Below are 23430 nucleotides of genomic sequence, written 5' to 3' on the forward strand. Positions count from 1 at the left end.
GGAGATAAGTAATCTGAATTTTCAAATATATATATGCGTGTGTGTGTGTGTTTGTTTATCCACATCTATATCTACATCTATCTGTGTCTCCATAGAAGGCACAGATGCTTCCTGTGCTCCTAAAAATTGGAGTTGTTTCTTCACTTGCTTAAATGGAGTTCTCCTGCAGAACTTCAGTAACTGGCTGTTAAAAATTTTAAGCTAAATTTCTGAGGTTGAAAAGGATTCTAACAAATTAATATGGAGGAAGAGGAAGGTGGTTTTCAAAAGCTGTGCGTTTTGCCTTTTTAATTTAGATCAGAGATCAACCTTAAAAGTGCTCTATGGAAGAGGTTCTGTAAAACCATTTCGACTCAGAATATTTAAAAAAGATTAGATGATAACATTAACAGATCCCTAGGAAAAGACACAGCAAATGATTCTAAGATACCAGTTTTGGGAACTTCTGATCTTGCTTCCTTCTCTTTTCTGCCAAATTTGATTTTGGAGAGTTTTTTGTTTTACTGAAACTGTGTATTAAGTAGGACCATGCAATTTTTCCAGAAGGCTTTGATTGGCTCCAGCCATGTGCTGACGATGGAGTTTATAACCCTCCTAGGTAGGAATCTTGTTTCAGGTGCCACTGTGTGCTCTGCCAGACCATGGTGTTTGGGCATCTTCAGATAATGCTTCCATTTCATGTCATCCTTCCCTGGATGGGGATATTTTATGGGTAATTTATTTCTGACTGTTTCTGCTACACTTCAACTATTTGTTAGAACAAATCTGGAATATTTTGACTAACGCATACGAGATGGGCCCGTATATCCCAATGGTCTGGCTCTTGCTTTTTTCTTCAGCCCTTGCATGCTCCTACCAGTCTCTATGTGAAGGCAGAAGATGCAGAATCTCGGTGCCTGTTTTTTGGGAACTCAAGTGATGTATCAGATCTGCTGCCCCAAACTCCTGCTAGAACCGTCTCCCTCAGCCTTAAGGAAATATGATTGTCTTCTCTGTTGTCCATGGTCTTTGGAGAAGACATACGTTGTTAAAATCTATGGAAAGGAGAAGTTACGGCTGCAGCCAGTAGATTGCTTCCTTCATTTTGGCTTACCGTGTGGATGTGTTCTGTTGTCACATTTAAAGTAGGAGTAATGGAAGTGTGAAGGCAGGTTTTGCATGGCTTTGTTCAGTCTTGAAGTATCAATTTCCTTTGTACCACACCAAAAGGTTAAGCGTAGTTCTGAAATCTGCTGTGAACTTTTCATCAAAACACCCTTCTGAGCTCCAGACTGGGGTTGCTGCTGCCTGTTTGGACAGGCCTGCAGGTAGTGTCTGGACAAGTGCAGTTGTCTAGAAATGGCACTGTGCAATGTTTTGCAGATGTTGACAAAAATAAGTCCTTTGCTGGCTTTGTTCCCTTCTCTCTTTCAGTGGCATGTTGAATTTTTAATGCTTTTAAGTGCTGGTGTTCATTGAGTGTCCTGGGACAAATGATTCCAACTGTGCTTTCTGCTTTTACATCCTTTTCCAGAGTCTCTTGCTACTGCCACGTTGTCACCTCCTATCTACAGGCACAGAGGGGAAGGGATGTTCGTAGGGTAGCCCTGGCACCGTCCCGGCAGCGAGGACCACTCAGCTCATTGACTTCGATCACTTAAGGAGGGATGACATGGGGATGGGAACACACTACCGAATGTGGGGGATGCTTTGAAACTGCCATACTCTGACACTGTCCTGAGTTACGCATCCCCTGATGCACGAGGAATTAAGGTCTTACTTTGCACTAGAGGGTTATGGGGGATCAGTCTTCTGTTCACGAGGTCATCAAGGACTTTGTGATGAGTCAGTTACAGAACGGGTGAGAGGTCGCACCGTGGACTTCATCTGAACTTCTTGCAAGAATTGTGTAGTTTGTATAAAAAAATAGTTTAGGAATAATCTTAGCTTTTCTGTTAAGGAATTCCTTTTGCTGGTTATGTGGTATATACATACATAGGGATTTGAAACAATACCATCAATCCGATAGAGAAACCACCACTCTTACCTATCGTTATCTAAGGACAATCATCAGAAAGCATGTACAGAGAGTTTAAAAGGAGAATTTCTACTGCCTCATTATTTTGCGTTGCATTGTTGTTGGTTGGTTTGTAGTGGCTCTTAAGTAAATGAAAATCTAATGATGGATCTTCTGAATTTAGGAAATCCTTTATAAATGTTTAATACCATTGGAGACTAATGCTTGTCTTTGTTTTTTATTTACAGACTCACTGGACCTTCAGGGTATGTGACGGATGGGCCTGGAAATTATAAATACAAAACAAAATGCACCTGGCTCATTGAAGGAAGGTGAGTGTAGCAAGCATGTGGGGTTTTGCTGTTGCTTATTGTGACTTTTAGGTGAGGTTTATCTGCATTGAGTGTTTTTGGATCTCGTAATTCTTTTTTGCTATCCTTAAAACTAGATAGGGCAGCACTTAGTTACTCTTGGTAAATACGTTTTTGGGGTTTTGGGCAACTGAGCCCTCCAGACTGACTTCTGAATTAGAGGTGTGCTGTGTAAAATACCGTTCACGTTGAAACCGCCCGTGAAAAATGAAAATAAATGCATTTGTGAAAATAAATAAGGAATTATGAATTATTTAAATGTTATTGTAGTAGACTATTTGGATATTGGGTTTCATTATGTATGGGACCTTTTGACAGTATGAAAAAAAAAAGAGCAAACTATCAAAGTCCTTTTTCATGAAGAATCAGTTTCTGTAACGATGCACTTAAGATGCTTATTTTCTCAGTAGGCCATGATGACTTCAGATGGACTATTGACCTTTATCGGCAAAGGTCTTCTAAACTGCAAGAAGTCCCTTAGACCTCTTCCCCTCATTTCTCTACCCTTCCTCTATTTGATCTTTGCATCGCTTATAGTGATTTCATGCAGAGATTTTAGTAGTAGCCTATTTGGTTCATACCCTCTGCCTGTCATCTGATTGATGGTGCAGCAGTTCAGAGCATCTCACTTACAGAATCATAGAATAGTTTGGGTTGGAACGGACCTCTAAAGGCCATCTAGTCCAATCCTCTCTGCCATGAGCAGGGACACTTTCAACTCGAGTGGGTTGCTCAGGGCGCCGTCCAACCTGACCTGGGATGTTTCCAGGGATGGGGCATCCACCACCTCTCTGGGCAACCTGGGCCAGGGTTTCACCACCCTCATTGGGAAAAATTTCTTCCTTAGATCTAGTCTAAATCTGCCCTCTTTTAGTTTAAAACCATCACCCCTTGTCCTATCACTACAGGCCCTGCTAAGAAGTCTGTCCCCACCTTTCTTACAAGCCCCTTTTCAGCCATGGCAGCTGCAGGAAGGTCTCCCCGGAGCCTTCTCTGCTCCAGGCTGAGCCCCCCCAGCTCTCCCAGCCTGTCCTCCCAGCAGAGCTGTTCCAGCCCTCGGAGCATTGCTATGGCCTCCTCTGGCCCCGCTCCAGCAGGTCCGTGTCTCTCCTGTGCCGAGGGCTCCGGAGCTGGACGCAGCCCTGCAGGGGGGTCTCCCCAGAGTGGGGCAGAGGGGCAGAATCCCCTCCCTGGCCCCGCTGGCCACGCGGCTTTGGGTGCAGCCCAGGGCATGGTTGGCTTCTGGGCTGTGAACACACATTGCCGGCTCCTGTCCAGCTTTTCATCCCCCGGTCCCCCCAAGTCCTTCTCCATGGGGCTGCTCTCCATCCCTTCATCCCCAGCCTGTGCTGATATGAACAGTTGCCCCGACCCAGGGGCAGGACCCTGCACTTGGCCTTGTTGAACCTCATGAGGTTCACACAGGCCCATTCCTTGAGTTTGTTCAGGTCCCTCAGGTGTGTCAACCCCCTTGGTTGCTGTCATCTGCAAGCTTGCTGAGGGTGCACTCGATCCCACTGTCTGTGTCATTGATGAAGATATTAAAGAGTGCTGGTCCCAGTACGGACCCCTGAGGGACACCACTCGTCACCGGTCTCCATCTGGACATTGAGCTGTTGACCACTACCCTCTGGATGCAACCGTCCAACCAATTCCTCATCCGTAGAACAGTCCACCCATCAAATCCATATCTCCAATTTGAGAGAAGGATGTTGTGGGGGACCATGTCAAACTTGTGTAAATATGTCTTTCATAGTACTAATCTGATACCAGGACTGTAAATTCAATTTATATAGTCTTTAAAACTTTGCATGGTCAGTTTTGATGCTGTGTGTTAACAGCTGTGTGTTAAGTCACATTCCATATGCTTGTAAGGTGAACTCTTTTGGCACCGTGGAGGATCAGAACTTATTGAAAGCTCAGGGTACGCTTTTTTTCTTTAGCCTTCTCTCTGCGTTTGGGAGGTCTGATGCGTGGGGGGAATTGGTATTCATTTCATCCCAGACGTTTATTTTGGATGAGTAACTTAAGTACCAAAGCTCCCAGGACATTCAAAGGTAAGGGCTAAGCTGTTCCAGAGAGCCATCGAGAACATTGAAACTGGGAACCTACCAATCACTATTAACTATGTAAGGAACCCAGTTCTTTAATGTGGCTAAGATCAAAGTTAGATGCTCTAAGTGGGAACACCTCTTAATTTTTGTAGCTAATAAAAATACAACTGCAGTCAATTTGGAATTACAAATAATTAAAAAATGTTTTGCAAGAATTTTGTTACAGACAAATCAGCCTCAGCAACTCCAGTACAGACAGCTTAACCCTCCTAACTTCTTTTTCTAAAGGATAATCATAGCGTAGAATCATAATGTGACTCATGTTTTTATCAAAATTGCTGCTCATGGGTCCCTGATAATGTCACCACAACTGCTCCTTCAGCCTTTGTTTGCTAGTGCTAATAGACTTCCTGCAGAACTGTCGCTTTGTGGGGTTTGAAGTGAGATCTTACTTGCTGTAAAGAGGTGTACAGATACGTTCCTCCTCCTTTCGTAGCCAGGCATTTTAAGTCGGTGTCCTTTTCCTGCTTCCGACTGTTAGTACCCTGCTGTCAGAGGATGCTGGTAAACAGAAAGGAGATAATCATGCTGTTAAAACAGCTGAAATATGCACCCTTGTGAAAATAGCCCAAGCTCTCTGCCAAATGTGAAATTCCCAGAAAAATCTGGACTTGAAAAACAGCTTCTGCAGAGCTGTTAAATTCTGCTGAGTGCTCTCACCTTAGTGCTAGCATACAGGTATGTGGAGGGCTTTTGAGGGGAGAAAGTAAAGGTGCATTCAAATGTGTAATTGAAGACACTACATAAATTGAGGTGTAAAATAAGCCGTGTATTCCTTACTGTATTTGTTTCCTTTTTGCACCTTCCTGACTCACTCTCCATGGCTGGTGTCTGTGCTGTGTCCCCATCCCAGGGGTGTCCTTTTTCATTTTTCCCCAGGAGCACAAGACAGGGCAGATGAGATCCAGCCAGTCTGAGGCTCCTGTCTGAGGCAGAACCTCTCCCTACGTGCCTTGCGATTCTGCCGATGAGTGCTGTCTGTTAATGAGCTGTTAGCTGTAGCAAAGATAGTCTCTTTCTTTTTGTTCTTGGTCTAAAGCTTTTGTCGATTAAGTATTTCTTTCTGCTCTACAGCTGCCAGATGGTTAAAATAGAAGCAAACCCCCTACAATTTCATAGGCTTCTCAGTTTTGAAATGATGAGTGCTCTTCGTACCTTTTCTTTCGAGCAAGACATTTTCCTTGAGTTACACCTGCTGCTCTTTGTGCCTGTCAAAAAATACTCTTTTGCAGAGTAACTCCCTAAAGAATTCCCCTTCTGTGGGAATGAAGGACTCTGTGGCAAGCTGACATTTTATTAATTTATGTGATTAGGATGAACAAGGATTTACTCTCAACCCAAGGGCAGTGCTGTTGAAGAAATCCTAATCACTTGCATCTATCCTTTCAACAGCTACAGCTATGGGTAGGAAAAGCCCTGGTGCTATAGATTCACTGTTTTTTTTATCTCTGGATCCAAGCACAATGTTAGTGGTTTTTTCACTCTTCGTGAGCTGAGCCCTAAATGGGGTATCTGCTGTGGCTTCCGTGTGATTCTCTTTAGATGTATCTTTGCATATTAGCCATGAACTAATGGTATCTAAATGTACATTACTTGGTTATGGCTTCGTGGGCATCTTTTGTGTATGGAGTGAAAGAAATTGCTGATGCATTTGGACTACTGTTTCCATGGCCTTCTCTTGACTTAGTAAGTCAACAGAGTAGACTCTTCTTGATGGTGGTGTTCACTCTGGGGTGTGCTGGGCCCACTGTATTCACGTGGAAGGTAGCAAATCTCTTCTCAGGACTTCCAGGTCATTCATTCTCAACTGGTCCCAGTATTTTTTGTAACACATCTCCAGAAGAAAACAAAGGAACCTGGTTGGAGTTGGTAAAGAGTGAGGGGTAATGGTTAGTGCATCTTGACAGACCAAGTAATAATTAAAGACCTTCCTTTTGGCAAAAGGTAAAAGCCCCAGGGCCTTCTATCCTGTAGAAGATGGGTCCTCTCTGCATTCTCTTGACCTGTTTTCTCCAGCTCCCAGAAAATGGTGAGCAAGACTGAGAATTTATTTAATTAGCATCCAGTAAGGCATATTTCCAATTTGTAGTTTGGAGGGGCTTCCTTTGGGAGGGCCATCCTGCAGTACTGCAGAAGTGATAAAGTAATAGAAGAAGGATTTCTGCCAGTTTCTGGGCAAGTAAATAATCTCAGGCCATAGTAATCATATCAATCTGCAGAAAGTCCCTTGGACAAGAAAAATAGCTCTGGTTAGTTCCCTGATGGCGGCTGTGATTCTTCATAGAATCATTTAAGTTGGAAAAGACCCTTAAGATCATCAAGTCCAACCACTAGACCATTTCCCTAAGTGCCACATTTACACGTGAATGTATTGTCCCTGTAGATTTTCCATGCTTACTCCTGCAAAGCCCTGTCATCAGGGTAGTCAGTGCTGGTAAAGAGCAGAGGGCTGGCAGTGCCTGCTCTTCAATTTCTGCCGTTGGTGGTGGGGAAAGATTTAAGGACACAGTTTTTCAGACCATAAATAATCTGTTGCTTAATACCAGGGGAGCACGCACACCAAAAAAGAAAGCCACAGCATGTTTGATGCATCTACAGTTACACTAAGTCACTCAGTTTTAGACTTGTTCAGAGGAGAGCTTCACACTGGAGGAGTTTGTTGGAGGGACTTTGCCATGTGTATCGAGTGGATAATTATAAATCTCTTTTTCCCCCCCTCCCCCCAGGCCAAACACAATCCTCAGGCTTCGGTTCAATCACTTTGCCACAGAGTGCAGTTGGGACCACTTGTATGTGTATGACGGAGACTCAATTTACGCTCCCTTACTGGCAGCCTTTAGGTAAGTTCCCCTTGGTAAGAATCCAGCTGTACACAATGATATTTCTTTAACTTGGAGCCTGAATCAAATGTGGCTTCTAGCAGTATAAATAAGTTCCGGTAATCTAAATATATAGTACTGCCAATCCAGCACATATAGCCAGTGTCCTTTTGTGCAGTCATCGTCAGCATAAACAATTAAGGAGTTGGTTTTGCTTTTACAATGAGCAGATCGTGTTACTACACTGTGGCGTGTGAGTATTATGTTTTCATTTCCAAATCCTGATTATTTGAGAGACAAAAAAATTATTGTCAGCTGGTTGAGCTTGAGATGATTTGGTATGCAGGCTCCTTCTAAAGTAGAAAACTGCCCCATTTATCAGGTTGGAACATGACTTAAGTTTAACTTAGTGTGTCAATGCTGACAGAAGGCTAAAGCCAAGTAATCAACACTGCAGACATGTACAGGTCTTGTAGAACTATGTATATCCTTATGTACCTTAAACGTTAAATTTTTGAACTCTTTGGAACATGTTCAGAAACAACAACGATGGGTCAGACAACCTTGTAAAAACATGTGTAAAAATATCTGTTCTTTTGATGGGTGTCTGGTATTTGGCTCATCTGTCTGTGGTGAGAGACTAATTTGTGGATGCTGGTTAACAGTCGACATTTCACAAAGAGACTTGAATATAACTTGTGCATTTATGTACTTTAGTTTTGCAGTGACAAGCACCACCTTATGTTTTCTATTCTTTTAGCTGAAATTAGAAAAATAATTCCAAGTTGTGTATGGAGAAACTAATGGCTCCCTATGGACTCTGCTTGTTCCAAGTGGCTGATTAACTCTTTCCAGAATTAACCTTCTGCTGTGTTTCCTTTCATTTGTGAAATGAAGTTCTAAAAATACTTCATGTTTGTGCTAAAAAATCCTTGTGATCTCTATGAGAGAAGATCAGCATAGGAACAAAAAGTTGATTAAAAAAAATTAAAAGCAGCACGTTTTTTTTTTTTTGATCTTCAACTGAAAATGCAGAGTTGTGTTGTAGTGAAAGAATGCTTCCCGTGAAACTTGAGACTAACCTGAGGTCAAAACAGGACATGCAAATGAATTCTTATGTTATTCTCACCACATCTGAGGAAGAGGAAACCTTTCTTCTAAAAACCTCCAGAAACCTGGAAGTGCAACCTGGAAGCACTCTCCTGGTATCATGTGCCACACTGATACGCGGGAAGAGGAAGAAATGTCATCTTGACTCATAGTAATTTTGCTCTAATCGAGCTAATTTTGAATAATGCTGTTTTAAAGGTGAAATGGTCATGATTTGTGTCTGAAGTTTCTTGTGTGTTTTCCAAAAATTAATAGGCTTTTTAAATTGAGGTTATAAGTAGTTCACAGCATTATCAACTATGGTTCAGACTTGAAAATCATCTGTAAATCACTAGGAAGTCTGTGCCTGAGGACAAGCAAGTGTGAGCTTAATACAATAACGTTTTTGAGGTAGGAAAAAAAATTCAATTATTTTTTTAATTGCTTCTTTAGATGACATTTGAGTTTCATCTTCATTAGTAGTGAGCTGTGTGGTTCATAAACCAGGTTCAGGAAATAGCAGATGCTTCTAATTTTGATGAAGTGCAAGAAAACCATCTGTTGGAAAAATACCTTTCTCTGATACAAAAATAAATGCACTAGAATTTTTCAGGAGCAATGTTCATATTTCATCTATTTTCTTGGCTTATGTTAAATTTTAATATTAACCATATTTCACTCCACTGTTTTTGTGTTGTGCCAGGGGATTTGCAAGGTTGAGCTTTGTACAGTTGGACACTGTAAACTTGCAGAGTTTGTTGATAAACACTGCAAATTCCTGCCTCCCTAAAGCTCCCTGGCTTTTTGCAGCAGTTGCCTGAGCCCTCACTTCCTTCACTGCTGTGATCTTGTTTTCTTGACCTTCTGATGCTCACTTATGTTTGTTCACAGTATGGTATTTACCCCAAATATAAAATGATCTTGGAAGTGCTCAGCACTGATCTGTGGAGAAACTTTGAATAGGTTTTATCAATTTTTAACTGCGATAAATATTTGCATAATGCAAACATTTACACAGTGCAAGTGTCTGCATAAACTGTTTACTAGACTCCTTGTAGTCTGAGAGCCCCCAGAGCAGCCGGGTCCTGTACATTAAGCTTTTTTTTCTACTAAGCAGGGTTAAAAATACCTTGCTGGTTTATATTTGTGATCATAGGCAATGTGAGACTCTGTAAATGTGCTGCTTCAAAAATGCAATAAAAGAACATGGAGAAAACAGAAATCCAGGGTGTTCGTCTGCATAGAATGAAGAAACCTGAAGCAGATAAACATCATCTGTGAATTTGGTTGTGTTTTTAACTTTACTCCATGTTAAACATTTACCAGAGCTGCTTTGGAACCTTTATTTTCACTTTGTGCTGGTTGGCTGGGGGTGTGTTCCTCTTCGAAAACAATGGTTCATGTGCAAGACCTTTGGCCGTGGCTCTGCACTTGGCGCTGGGGGTGTGAGGCCGCTCAGAAGCACCTCGCGGTTGCTGCCAGGTGCCAGAGCGATGGTTGTGGTGGCAGCGGCCGCTGCCATCCACATGAGCTCTTGTACCTTCACCTTCCTTTCATCACTTGCAGGTAAATATGGCACCCGTATGCCCAAATTTGAGTCTAGGCACAGAATGTGGGGTGAGTTGGATTGTTAGGGACCCTGGTCTGATCTGTCAGTCAAAGCATGGCCAAGTTCAAAGTGGGATCAGGCCTTTGCTCAAGACCTTGCGCAGTCAAGTTGTGAGTATCTTAAGGATGGAGATCTCGTTGATCCTCAGGGCTAGTGGCCCTGCGGTTGGCCACCCTCATGTTAAAATAACAATAATAAAAAAATGAATCTTATACTAACACCTAATGAGAATTTCCATTGCTTCAACCTGTGTCTGTTGCCTCATGTCTTTTTTCTGTGAACCGCTGGTGCTATCTCCTCTGTAATCTCTCTTTAGATAGTTGAAGGCAGCAATTAGATTTCGCCTCATCTTCAGCTGTCTCTCCTCCAGGCTAAACAAACCTCTCTCCCTCTGCCTATCCTTGTACTTCGTATGGTTGTCCCCCTTCTATTTTCTCCCTTCTATTCCCTCAATTCCTTGCCAGAAATCGTAACCCACATTGCTGCCATGGGCACACACAAAGGCTTTGTCTTTCTCCTGCTTTGGCCTCAATGCCCTTCTTGAACTAACCTGGAAACCCTGCTTACCTGTCACGATCGATCAACTTGTCTCATATTGCTTAGAGCAAATGATCAGCTGATAACAGCAGGGGGGTTGCTAATGAGGATTAATTATCCTGGGAAAGATACAAACCATGTTGAGTCAGTGCTATTTGTTATGAGAGTATCCAGAGGAGCTGATCAACTTAGAGCTGATGTTATACAGACTTAAAGGAAGAAGCGGTCCTTGCCTCCCGCACGTATAAGCAAAGAGCGAACTGTGGGTGTACATGCTCTGAATAAAGGTTGCTCAGAGAGGTGGTGGATGCCCCATCCCTGGAAACATCCCAGGTCAGGCTGGACGGGGCTCTGAGCAACCTGCTCGAGTTGAAGGTGTCCCTGCTCACTGCAGGGGGTCGAAGTAGATGGCTGTTAGAGGTCCCTTCCAACCAAAAGCATGCTATGATTCTGTGAAAGAAGACGTAAGGGACTGTTTAGTGCTCAAGTTTTATTGCTCTGTTTGCTTCAAACCGTGAGTTGGATGTCCTTTGCTCATGCATGTAACCAGACTTTTCCCTATCAACGTTCTCTCCCTCCTCTGATGGAAGTGGCACTAAGCACGTAATCAATCATCAACATAATCAACCATCACCTCCCAAATCAGTTTTTATTCTGTGTCCTGGGACAGGGGATACATAATCTTGCCCTCTGTGCTGGACTGTGTTGCAATATGGTCATCATGCATGCACTCAGTTCACAGAGCAGTCCAGTAGACTTTTCGTCCTAGCAGCCTGTCCTCTAAGTATTTATTATTTAGCTCTGTTTGTTTTCTTCACATCCACAATCGCTTTTAGAATATTGATTAAAAAAAAAAAAAAGGTTGGTGTAAGGTGAGGAACAAGTGTGTTTGGGATTTTACTAGAAATGTGCCTGCTGAGTGATGTTCCCTTGTTTACATTTACTCGTACGCCTGTCAGTGTGCCAGCCGATCCTTCGAATGCATGAGAATTGATTAGTCAAAATGTCTTTGTGGTAGAAAGTCAGATTTCTTAGAGAAACGTAAATGCATTGTATCAAAATTGCTTTTGTTCGCCAAACCTGTAATCCTCTTCCAAAAACACCAAAACAATTGGACAAGGTGGACAAAGAGTTTCTGTTTTAGAGTTTTGAAAAGATAAATCCACTGAGTTCAGTTGAGGCCTATAAAGGAAATTTAGAGCAGAAAGTTTTTCCAGTTCTCCAGTTTCTCGGTTCCTTTTCTCTTAAACTATTTCTGATGAATTGAAGAATGTAAATTTTTTTCATTAATTCATGTATCCTGTACTGAGCTTCATGGGTATTGAATGGTAACAACAGTCTTTAGGTTTTAAAAAAGGAAAAGACATTTGCATCATGGCTGACAGCATGAGCTATCTCTCTCTAGGACGAGACATTAAAATAATTTTTTAACTTACAGAGCACTTCTTCGCTTTAATGGCAAAAAAGATGTTATTTCTTTTGAGGCTTCTCAGTCCACGCTCTCTTGAAATACGGCTTTTACAATCACACTCACCATGTGACATAATCATTCAAAATTACTGAATGGCTCACGAGACACTTTTTAATGTGTTTCTTGTTTGTCCTTGTTCTACTGGCTCCGGAAGGAAGAGCGTCCTGGAAGAACTGGAGAGGTTTTTGGGGCAAGCCCCCCTGATCCGGAGGGCTCTGCGGGCAGGCGGGCTTGCCCTGCGCTGGTGCAGCAGCAGCCGGGGCTGTCTGTAGTGCAACGAGGGAAGATGGTTTCAAAAAGAATTGTACTCTGGGGTGTTGCCAGCTTTCAGTGATGAGTCTGGGTTTTCTGTTTTTAGAAGTGTCATTGTAATTGCTTTGTTTCTTTAAAAGTCCGTGTTAGGGAGTCGTCTCGTTGCACAAGAATCTAAGCTTTTCCTTTAAGAAAATAAATTTGAGATGTCTCCTTATTTTCATCCTTCCTTTTGTATTTTTTGGCATTGATTTATTTTTAGTCTCGTGTAATTACTATTTTTGGTTTATTTATTTTTACTGTCATAGTTGCGAGTATGGTGATGTGCATGGACTGTTTTTTAATAAGGAAGAATTGGTGGTGTTCTGTATACATGCGTGCCCAGTTGCACCAAAGTATTAAAAAATTAGAAGAGAATTGTTTTGCATTGTGTTTTGATAGATTGAGAAGCCAGCATACTACTCAATTTTCAGTATCGCCTTCATCCTTTAACTTCTCTGTGATCTGTACTCTGTATTTGCACCCTTTCCTTTTGTGGCTCCCATCTTTTTCCTTTTTCACTAATTTTTCTCTCAGTAGAGCTTCTTACGCTTATGATCTCTGCCACGCTGGCAGGTTGTGTCTCAGGGGAAAATGATGAATGCCCCCTCACCGTGACACCTGCATAACAAATCAAAGAAAAGAACAGATGAGATGCACCTTTGTTTTAAATAATTCCTTTTTTTTTCCTATGGTGTGGGGGAGAGAGCAAGGCAGGCGGTGTGTGCAAGGCAGTGGTGGCTTTGGGTGTTCTGGATGTTGTTTTTCACTCTACCACTGACTCTGCGTATCCAGCGCACAGAAAATAGAAGTTGTTTCAGGGCAAAACAGAGGTTTGCTTTTCAACGCCTAAGAAATAGTGTCATTGGACAGCTTAGCTGAGTAGGAGTATTTATTTGCTTTGGAGTAGTGATGATTGTGAAATGTTTTGAAACCTTATAAAAAGAAATAGAAGCTGTAGATTGGGAAATAAGCTAATCTTGGCCAGACTTGAGTCTCTAAGAGATTCTGGATTGTAGGTTAAAGGAAGTTTTGCATAATCCTTTATCATTCTGATTCTGCCTACTAGATTTTTTTTTCATGACAGATAATGTAAATTCTGTTTGTGCTGCTTTATTCTAAACGATGCTGTGCACACACCAATTTATTCACTGTTTTCGAGGTTTGACCTTTCAAGAACCTTATCATTATTGTTGTGTTGTGTTCTCTTCATGGCTTTCTCTGAATGAAATTATATTCTACCTATTAAGTTTCATCAGGCTATTTTAAATTTGTGTAGGTGGGTTAATATCCTCTTTAGTGTATTTACATACGAGTCACAAGCAAAAGATGGAAAGAAAGGACAAGCAGAAGACGTGGTGAGAGCATCTGCTACGGAGGTACCTGCGTTCTTCCCAAAGAAATCCCGAAATTGAGTTTCTAAGAGAAAACAAATAATTGTCCTGTGCTAGTCCTTTTATTAGGAAAGGTTATTGGGGGGGATTTTTGTCTTCTCTCACTAACTTTTTATTCTTTACTGCTGTTGCTTTCCCTGCTACAGGGCTTTCCAGTTAGATTGCCCTGTAATATCAGTGATAAGTCATGCAAGAATAAGACCAAAGAAGAATAAATCAGAACAAAGGAATTTTCTCTTGTGCCTGAGCTGTAGTTTGCCTTACCCTGAATTATATTCAGATGTCTGTTTTCCTGTGGTGGAGACGTACCATCCTACAGTTTGCATTACAAAGGAAAATGATGAACTGAATGGCAAGAAGTTGTTTATTGGACTTCTTCGTTCTTGATGTTTCCAGAGATGGTCTCTTTGGGAGAGATCATTTTCAGATCAGAAGTCTCAAATTTTAGCATGAAACAGGTACCTCTTGCACACAGAAAAAAAGGCAGTGAATTTTGCCTTTTAATCCCATATCCTTGAGACCTGAAAGCAGAAAAAATAATTGGCTTTCTTACAAGGAACTATTTATTGAGCTAGATATCTGCAAATGTGCTGGGGTTGTTTAGCGAAAACATGGGACCAGGATACTGCTTTTTAAGGCATGTTGGTAAAATGAAGGGTATCTTTTTGTCCATGGTAACACTTGTTGTGCAGGAAGGGTTGTTGTACAGTTTGCAGGTTTACCTTGCCATAGGTAACATGTTTATCTGTTACTCTTGGTGCAAACACCCCCAGCTTCTATAGCAGAAGCTTTTGGAAAGGATCACTGGATGTCTGTGTTATTTTTCAAGCACACCGTTGTATTCTGTCATGGGGACAGGAAAATTCAGTCACAAAACCATGCTTTACAGACGATGTGAATGGGTTTCTGTGTATTGCTGTGAGTGTTTTCCTTGGGTGTAGAAACTCATTTACCTTGTCCTAGAGAACTGTCTTCAAGTGCATTTGCTTTCTGTTCTGAATAGATCTGAAAAGAGAAAAAGTAAGTTCTTTTCAGGGGAAAAAATTCTTTTCAGCATTGCTTTTTAGTCAATGGTGCCCTCGGATATTCAGAAGTTGCAGGGCATGAAACCAGGCTCGGCTGCTTTCTCGGGATAGCTGCTGCCTGCCTGCAGCCCGGAGCGGCCGCGGCTTCCTTCGCTTCCCTGTCCGACACACTCCACTCGGGGGTTTGGGGTCTCTGCTGTTCGAAAAGCTTCGACTAAGCCTTTGCAAATGGGACTGAGGCTGGCAGAGAGATGGTTTTCTATGAGAAAAACACAGCTGAGTATGAATGGGTGGTGGTAGACAGTGCACTCTTCTTAGATAAATGCTTTTAAAAAATAAATTCAATAGACTTCAGATTTATGCTTGCTCTTGTGTCTCTTGTGTGAGAGAGGAATTGACTTCTTTGTTTTGTTGTTGTCAGGCTTCTGTTAAAAGAAGGATAAACATTCCCTTTCAGATACAAACTACTTTGTGCAATAGGTAAAGAGGTAGTAGTTACTCTTTTCAGGAGACATTTAGTCTCTTTTTCAGCTTACTCCAGGTGTTTTGGCAGATCATTATATAAATCTGTATTGTGTCCAATCTCAAATATTCTGTCAGCAGTCTTGCCCACCAGCCTCCCTTCTCTCCACCAGCCCTGGAAAACTAGAAGGCTGGAGAAAGCTAAACCAACTTCTAGAAAGTTAAAAGGCTCGCAGAACCTGGAAGGGTCTAGAGAAGCAGCCTGGGGTGACCAGACGTGTGAAGCAGTGAATGAGGTGGCAAGAGTGAGCGTGACAGTCTTTTAGGACAGAAAAGACAACAAATGTGGATGTGATGAGTCGGATGGAACTTTATAAAAGAGTGGGTGGTGGGAAGACGATGAGTAAGGGTGATTGTACTTATTCTTCATAGAGGGAAAGGACAGGAGGTAGCGATGGATGATCAGGCAGCAGATGCAAAGCAAGTATAAGAAGTCTTTCTCTACCATTGCAGAGCAAAATTGTCGACCTCCTTGCTGCAGATTTTCCAGGTGAAAAGGCTATAAATGGTTGCAAAAGGAATTAGAAGCATGGATGAATGGTTTATTTAAATGTGCCTACTTGGGTGCATTCTCCAGGTCAAAGCGCCTGAACTGTGGGTTTCTAGAAGCTGAATAATACATCACCAAAATGCTCTGTACTTGCTTTATTTGTCAGTCTTTCCCAAGCATTTGCTGTAGCCCATAGTCAGGAGGAAATGCTGGGCTCCGCAGACCTTTAGTTTGGCTTGGTTGCACTGGGTTCACGTGGCAAGTGTTCGGTATCGGGGACTCGGGGGGGGCTGCTGTGAGCAGCTGCCAGAAGCTTCCCCTGTGTCCCACAGAGCCGGTGCCGGCCGGCGCCAAGATGGACCCGCCGCTGGCCAAGGCCCAGCCCGTCAGCGACGGCGGCAGCGCCTCGGGGGGACGGAGTGAGGAAGGGGAAAACTTCTGTGCGGCTGCAGCCGGAGAGAGGAGTGAGGCTGTGAGAGGAGCAGCCCCGCAGCCCCCGGCCCAGAGCAGGGCGGGCAGGAGGGCTCCGGGCGCCGGGGCAGAGGGTCCCCGGCAGCCCCCGGGGAAGCCCCCGGGGAGGCCGGCTGTGCCCCTGCGGCCATGGAGCTCCACGGGGGAGCAGATCTGCACCCGCACCCGGGGAGGCCCCACGCCGGAGCAGGGGGATGCCCGAAGGAGGCCGTGACCCCGTGGGCAGCCCGCGCTGGGGCCGGCTCCTGGCAGGGCCTGTGGCCCCGTGGGGAGAGAGAGGAGCCCCGGCTGGAGCAGGTTTGCTGGCAGGACCTGGGACCCCGCGGGGGCCGGGCTGGAGCAGCCTGTTCCTGAAGGACGGCACCCGTGGGGGGACCCAGGCTGGAGCAGCCTGTTCCTGAAGGACAGCACCCATGGGGGGACCCGGGCTGGAGCAGCTCGTGAAGAACCGCAGCCCGTGGGAAGGACTCACGCTGGAGAAGTCCATGCAGGACTGTCTCCCGTGGGAGGGACCCCAGGCTGCAGCAGGGCAGAGGATGAGGAGTCCTCCCGTGAGGAGGAAGGAGCAGCAGAGACAGCGTGTGATGAACTGACCACAGCCGCCATTCCCCGTCCCCTTGTGCCGCTCGGGGGAAGGAGGGAGACAAATTGGGAGAGAAGCTGAGCCCGGGGAGAAGGGAGGGGTGGGGGGAAGGTATAAGATTTGGGTTTAGTTCTTATTACCATACTGATTTTGATTGGCAGTAAATTGGATTAAATTTTCCCCAAGTCGAGTCTGTTTTGCCTGTGACAGTAATTGGGGAATGCTCTCTCCCTGTCCGTATCTTAGCCCACGAGCTGCTGCTCATATTTTCTCTCCCCGTTCAGCTGAGGAGGGCAGTGATGGAGCGGCTTTGGTGGGCACCTGGCGTCAGCCAGGCTCAACCCACCACACTTAGTACAGCAGCTTTAATACTTCTGGGACACAGGAATTTCTGTCTTCAAACATGCCACCTTGTTTTATGAATGGGTCCTGTTTAAATCATGGCGAAATAACAAGGGAAGTAAACAAAAATAACTGGAATTCTAGACAGCTTCAGGTTTACTCAGGTTAAACACTTTTAATATACATTTGTCTTTCAGAAGAGCCAAGTTGATCACTTCAGGGTTTTCTATTTGCATTCCTTTCTGCAGCCATTCCTTCCTGTAGACCAAGGTCGTGCATGTTGAGGGCAGCAGTAATGCTACTCTTGACAGTCTCAAAATCCTCATTTGTCTGCAGTTCTTGTTCAGTAATATGGTCACTGTACTGCAGGTAACTAAACCAAGCAAGAGGGCTTAATAAGTCCCTGAAGATATGTTGGTTTATCTTTCTGAGAGGGTCTTGAGGGTTCTTATGCCTTTGAGAATGAGGTTGTTGTGAGGGTTGGTTGACTATGCATACTGACAATGTCGAGATGTTTTCGTTTGAATATTTAAGGAGTTCTGTTGAAGAAAAACAATCTGATAATACTGCACTATGAAAATGATCATTACTTTACACAAATTCATTATACTTCAAAAAGATGAAAATAAATACCTTGAGCTTCACTTGTTTTACTCATACTGATGCATTTACTATGGTTGCTTTGCTCCCTTTTATTTAACTTCTAACATTGTTTTTATTTTCTTTTCCAGTGGTCTTATTGTTCCTGAGAAAGACAGCAATGAAACAGTGCCAGAAGTTGTAGCTACTTCTGGATACGCTCTTCTGCATTTCTTCAGTGATGCTGCCTATAATTTAACAGGGTTTAACATCACATATAAGTAAGTAGTATCGCTCCAAAGTGACATTGCAGGTTGAGCAAAAGGAGGTTTCCTCTTTTCTCAGTTTTGTCTTGAAATAAGCAATTGCCACTGAAGCATGTAATTATGAGCAGATACTTGAATTTAGATTTTTATCGTTATTATACCCTTGCAATGGCTAATAACTGTAATGTGCTCAGCATTAACTTCAGTTGTCAGTTGTAGGCGTGGGCAACTGTTTGCTCAAAAAGACATGGTATTATTTATTATTTATTTTATGATATTAGACTTATTTGATCATGTTCACTCAAGGAGAATTGACACATTTTGTGCATGTGTGTGCTCTTACGTATTCTGCAGAGATACTTCTGCACAAACACGGTTTTGCATAAGCACACACATTTCATTTGGGACAGTGGACTGTACCTACTGTTGAGGATCCTCAAGCAGTTTTCTTTGGGATGCTCTTTCTTTTTCAGTTCTTGGACTGAATTGCTTAATCTGCCTCCTTTTTAGTCTAGAATGGTTTTGTTATGAGACCCCTACCTGCAGGGCTGCATCCACCTCTGGACCCCTCAGCACAGGAGAGACATGGACCTGCTGGAGCGGGGCCCGAGGAGGCCCCAGCAACGCTCCGAGGGCTGGAACAGCTCTGCTGGGAGGACAAGCTGGGAGAGCTGGGGGGGCTCAGCCTGGAGCAGAGAAGGCTCCAGGGAGACCTTCCTGCAGCTGCCACGGCTGAGAGGGGCTGAGGAGAAAGATGGGGACAGGCTTTTTAGCAGGGTCTGTAGCGACAGGACAAGGGGTGATGGTTTTAAACTAAAAGAGGGCAGATTTAGACTAGATATAAGGAGGAAATGTTTCTCAGTGAGGGTGGTGAAACCCTGGCCCAGGTTGCCCAGAGAGGTGGTGGATGCCTCATCCCTGGAAACATCCCAGGTCAGGTTGGACGGGACTCTGAGCAACCCGCTCTAGTTGAAGATGTCCCTGCTCACTGCAGGGGCGTTGGACTAGATGGCCTTTGGAGGTCTCTTCCACCCCACACTATTCTATGATTCTATGTTATTTGGTTCATATTTCAAGTATCATAGGTGGGTGCTTTCTGTTCACTAACGTATATTTAGTCCTCATTCGTAGGCTTTTTAAAAATAATTCTAGGGAACTCCCTAATTCATCGACTGCTTTTAGAAAGGTTTTGTTTTGAAATAAATGATCTCAGTGTGGACATACTAGCAGAGGTGGAATTTCTTGCTTCTGATGGGGATCATAGGCTTTGAATTTTGGCTCCTACAGGTACAAAGTATGTTTGTGCTGTACTGGGAGATTTTAATTTGGGTGTAACTTGCAGAGGTTCTCACCTTTCCAAAAAGTCAGCTGTAAAATAATTGGTCACAACTGACTTTTTGCAAAAATTGAAAGTTTTCCTTGAAATGAGGTGCTTAGTTTTTTGAATACCAGTCTTGAACTTTCATCCTTATTAGGCACTTAAATATACAGTGGATTCTTTGAAAAATGCAGAACATTTAGCATCCCTTGAAAGCTCCGGAAGAAAATGAGGAGCCTTTGCAAAGTTACTTGAAACATTGCAGCTGAAGCAGTAGAATTTTGAAAGACTGGCTGATACCGTAAGCCATGTCACCATCTACTGCCAGCTGTCGGTGTTGCACCATTGAAATACAAGGGAGACCTTTTCTTGAAGGATGACTTGTTTTTTTAAGTTCCTTTGAGGTATTTTAATATTTCTTTAACTCCTCACTTTCTTGATCATTTCAAACAATTTCCAAGTACTGTTTTGTGTTTTGTTTCTTTTACGTGTTCTGGTCGTTAAGTTTCCTCTGAACATTTTTGCAGTGAGTAGATAAAAGGGTATATTTATTTCATTTAAATTTAACAGTCTCTATAGTTACTACTGGACTTAGGCACTTGACAAACACTTTTGAAATTATGGTCTTGGAGCCAGTGACTTCACTTGTCACATGACAGCGAGAATATTGAGTAGTAATCCCCATCTGGAAGTTATACCAGTTGATACACTGGCAAAAACTGGAATTTGGAAATGAATAGGGTGTCTGAATTTGGATCTTCACCAAGGATGTATCTGGTTTTGCCTCAGCTACATTGCAGATATTATAAAATCAGCAATGATTCAACACAGGCACATCTTTGGCTTGGGATTCATCTCAAGTGTGTTCCTTTGGTAAGCAAATCCCAGAATAGCGTGTAATCGCGAGTAGTTTAACTATAAATTGCAGACACCACAAAAGCCGTAAGTGCTGATTAAGTTCTTCACTTACTGTTGGGCGTTTTAAGGCAATTCATTTGCATTACAAATGGCTAAAAAGCATATTGATAATTTCTTCAGAGGAGTTGTAAGTTTAACTCAGTAAGTGGGGCAGCTCTGTAGATGATAGACAGCGAACAAATCTCTACAAGTTCATCACATCAGGTTCGAATTGAGCGGCTCTCGTTGGTTTGTATGTTAACCAACAGCTGTATTAACTTTCGTTCAACATGGCTCTTGCATTTGTTAATAAGAGGTACGGCTTGGCAATCAGCTTCGTTACTGACGCGCTTTCTTTCCCTGATGTTCACAGTTTCGATATGTGTCCCAATAATTGCTCCGGCCGCGGAGAGTGCAAGCTCAATAACAGCAGCAACACTCTTGAATGTGAATGTGCCAAATACTGGAAGGGAGAAGCTTGTGATATTCCCTACTGCACAGATGACTGTGGGGCGCCTGAGAGAGGGCATTGCAACTTTAATGATACTAAGGCATGTTTGTGCTCTGCAGGCTGGCAAGGTAAGTCTCCTGATTAATGTGGAGAAGCTCTCGTTAAGAGGTTGCCTTTTCTATGTATGGCTCTTGCAGTTTAATTGAGAGTGTTGGAGAATGTTCCACTTGACAAGTATTAGCATTTTTACTAGGAATCTACCTTTTTCTATCAAAAGATCATACCTCATTTGTAACAAATGCTTTTAAAAGCAGTTAAGCTACCATACAAAGCAGTACCAACCTGGTGTGTGCAGGCAGCAGATAAAAACTTTCAACCTCGTTCCTGTGCACCTAAAGCAAATTTGAGCCTAGTGGCAGTAGATAAGCTTTTTGAACATACGGAATGCCTTGTTCGTCAGCCATGTCAGTCTGAGCAATGGTTTGGACCAAACATACCTGTTTCCTTTGCAAAGATACACTGACGTGGAAGAATTAGTCTCTCATGAAATACAACCAGCTACAGCACTGGCTGCCATGACTCAGCTATGTTGCAAAACCAGACAGTATGTTAGGCACTGTGGAAAGAATCCCAAATGAGTATCCTAAGGAAAATGCAGCCAGTACTGAGGTTAGCATGTCTGCCTCTTGGATATAAAATCAGTTACAGGTAACATACTTCAGGGCTGGAAGACCACATCCCCTTATGCAGTGCAGTGCCTCCTGACACTTTTCTGGAGTCTGATTGTGCACTGACAACAAAGATTGGCATATGTTTGCTCAGTTTTTATCCTACCCCTGTTTTTTCCTCTTTTATTTCTGTAGCAGGTTAGTGTGTTAAGGCAAAAAAAAAAAAAAAAATCCCAAACCGAAACAACTCACCAAAAAAAGCCACCCAAAAACCGCAAAGCCCCCAAACAAACCATAGCAGAATGAGATGCAAGTTGCTCTCCTCTTTCTTACTCTGAATCTTCTTTACATCTGAAAATGATCACTCTTCCTGAGAAACCAGGAGTTTTTCAAGGGTGATAAACCAGATTCCAGTCTGCTTTCTTGAACTGGAGATTACTGCTGGTAGAAACTCAGCAAGAACAAGCAGATACTGTCCCTTACAGTCGAGACCACAACTCTGTTATGCAGTGATTCACTTTATTGACTGACTAAAGGATATCCTGATAAACCTATTCCCTTTTCAAGGCTTGAGCCTCTTCAGCAGGTTCCGTGCTCTCTGTTGTCTGTAGTAACCCTGTGTGTGTGGATAGGTGTTGCTGAGAAGGAAGGAGAGCATCCATGTGGCTTTTTACTTTGCTGAGACCCTGCTGCTTGCTGCTCCTCTTCTGCCACACCATGGGGAACTGCGAAGAGAAGCCTGGCAGTGAAAAAGTTGGTTTAAGAGCAGCAGAAATACGGGAAAAAATAAGAAGTGAACAATTCACAAAAACATATTGCTGGGAAGGAGAGGAATGAAAAGAGGGAGAGAGAGCCATAGACCCTTGGGTTTTTATAGCATGCAGTTGAGCAGGTCTTCTGAAGCTTTTGGAGGTTGTGTTGGGGCTTCTGTGGGCACATGGTTGCAAGGGAAGTGCTGGAAGATCCCCTCTTAGTGTGGAGTGGGAAGGGGTCTGCATCGTGCCCTCTTGTAAATCATAGTGGGGAGAATGGAGCAGAGTGTCTGCTTTGCTGCATCCCTGATTCATCTAGTCTGGAACTGCTTTTTAGTTCTGAAAACAATTTTGAATTTGAAGTATCTCATTATGGCTGGGAGACCACACACCGGGTCCCTCACAGACTGCTGGTGTGGGCAAAGAAATGAAGATCACAGCTTCCATCTCTTACCTGGCCATGCACTGTCTTTGTCATCTGTGGTGCAAGATGTTAACTTCTAACTGAAATACAGCCTTTGCAAGAATCAACTCAATTTTTAAACCTTGTTTTCCCAGGTCCTGGCTGTTCAATTCCTGTTCCTGCAAACCAGACATTTTGGACCCGGGAAGAATATTCTCTTCCAAAACTTCCTAGAGCATCTCACAAAACTGTAATCCATGACAATAAAATGTGGATTGTTGGAGGCTATGTCTTCAATCATTCTGACTCTCAGAAGGTTTTAGTGTAAGTATAAACCTAGATAATAAAGTCTAAGTAGAGGAACTTAGATTTGAGAATTATTTTTAGAAAATGTCATCTGACATGCTATGCTTTGGCCTACACTCACTCTCCAGGGGAAGGAAGCAGCATCAAAAACTTAGACTCACATTTGAGATGTGGGAAAACGCTGCTAAAGGGTGCTAATTTTGGAACAGAAAAAGCATGAGGTTCCTGATGTTCAGTGAATTTTTTATTAATCTGCTTCTGACAGCATTTAACTATTAACTATATATTTCTAGGCTAGCTTCTAAATTATATCTGGCCTCATGTTCAAAGAGGGTAGTTTTGCTTCAGTGTTATTAACCCTTCTTTATATTATATCTGTGTGACTTCAGAGTGTTTGGCTCCTCAATTAATATATACTAATTACTGTGCATGTTTATGCATAGTGGATGGGATACCAAACAGGGAGTGGCATTTAGGATGGTGACATCTATGCAATTAGTTGAGGAGATTTAGCAGTAACTAAGATATCAAATAGTAATTGTGTACCTCATGGAAATTCCCCATAAAAAACACTTCAGGCTTCCTCTTGAGCTTGATAGTATTTGGGCAGATATAGGCAAAAGCTGGATTTTTTTCCCAGGGATACCTGCAAGAGCTGTGTGCTCT

The 23430-nt window shown here is 43.0% G+C and overlaps 1 protein-coding gene across 1 annotated transcript in view; it reads left to right on the forward strand.

Annotated features, from left to right (window-relative positions):
- Window positions 1–23430, forward strand: part of ATRN (attractin) — a gene marked incomplete at its 3' end in the record, with an annotated part of 160098 nt that overhangs the window by 31655 nt on the left and 105013 nt on the right. Inside the window, exons 2-6 of the mRNA XM_081999765.1 lie at window positions 2245–2328; window positions 7208–7321; window positions 17856–17984; window positions 20558–20763; window positions 22614–22782. Of these exons, the coding sequence (XP_081855891.1) occupies window positions 2245–2328; window positions 7208–7321; window positions 17856–17984; window positions 20558–20763; window positions 22614–22782 (702 nt within the window). The remainder of the gene's footprint in view (window positions 1–2244; window positions 2329–7207; window positions 7322–17855; window positions 17985–20557; window positions 20764–22613; window positions 22783–23430) is intronic.

This window comes from Phaethon aethereus (genome assembly GCF_964289735.1).
Source record: "Phaethon aethereus genome assembly, chromosome: 4".
In the NCBI taxonomy this organism is placed as follows: Eukaryota; Metazoa; Chordata; class Aves; order Phaethontiformes; family Phaethontidae; genus Phaethon; species Phaethon aethereus.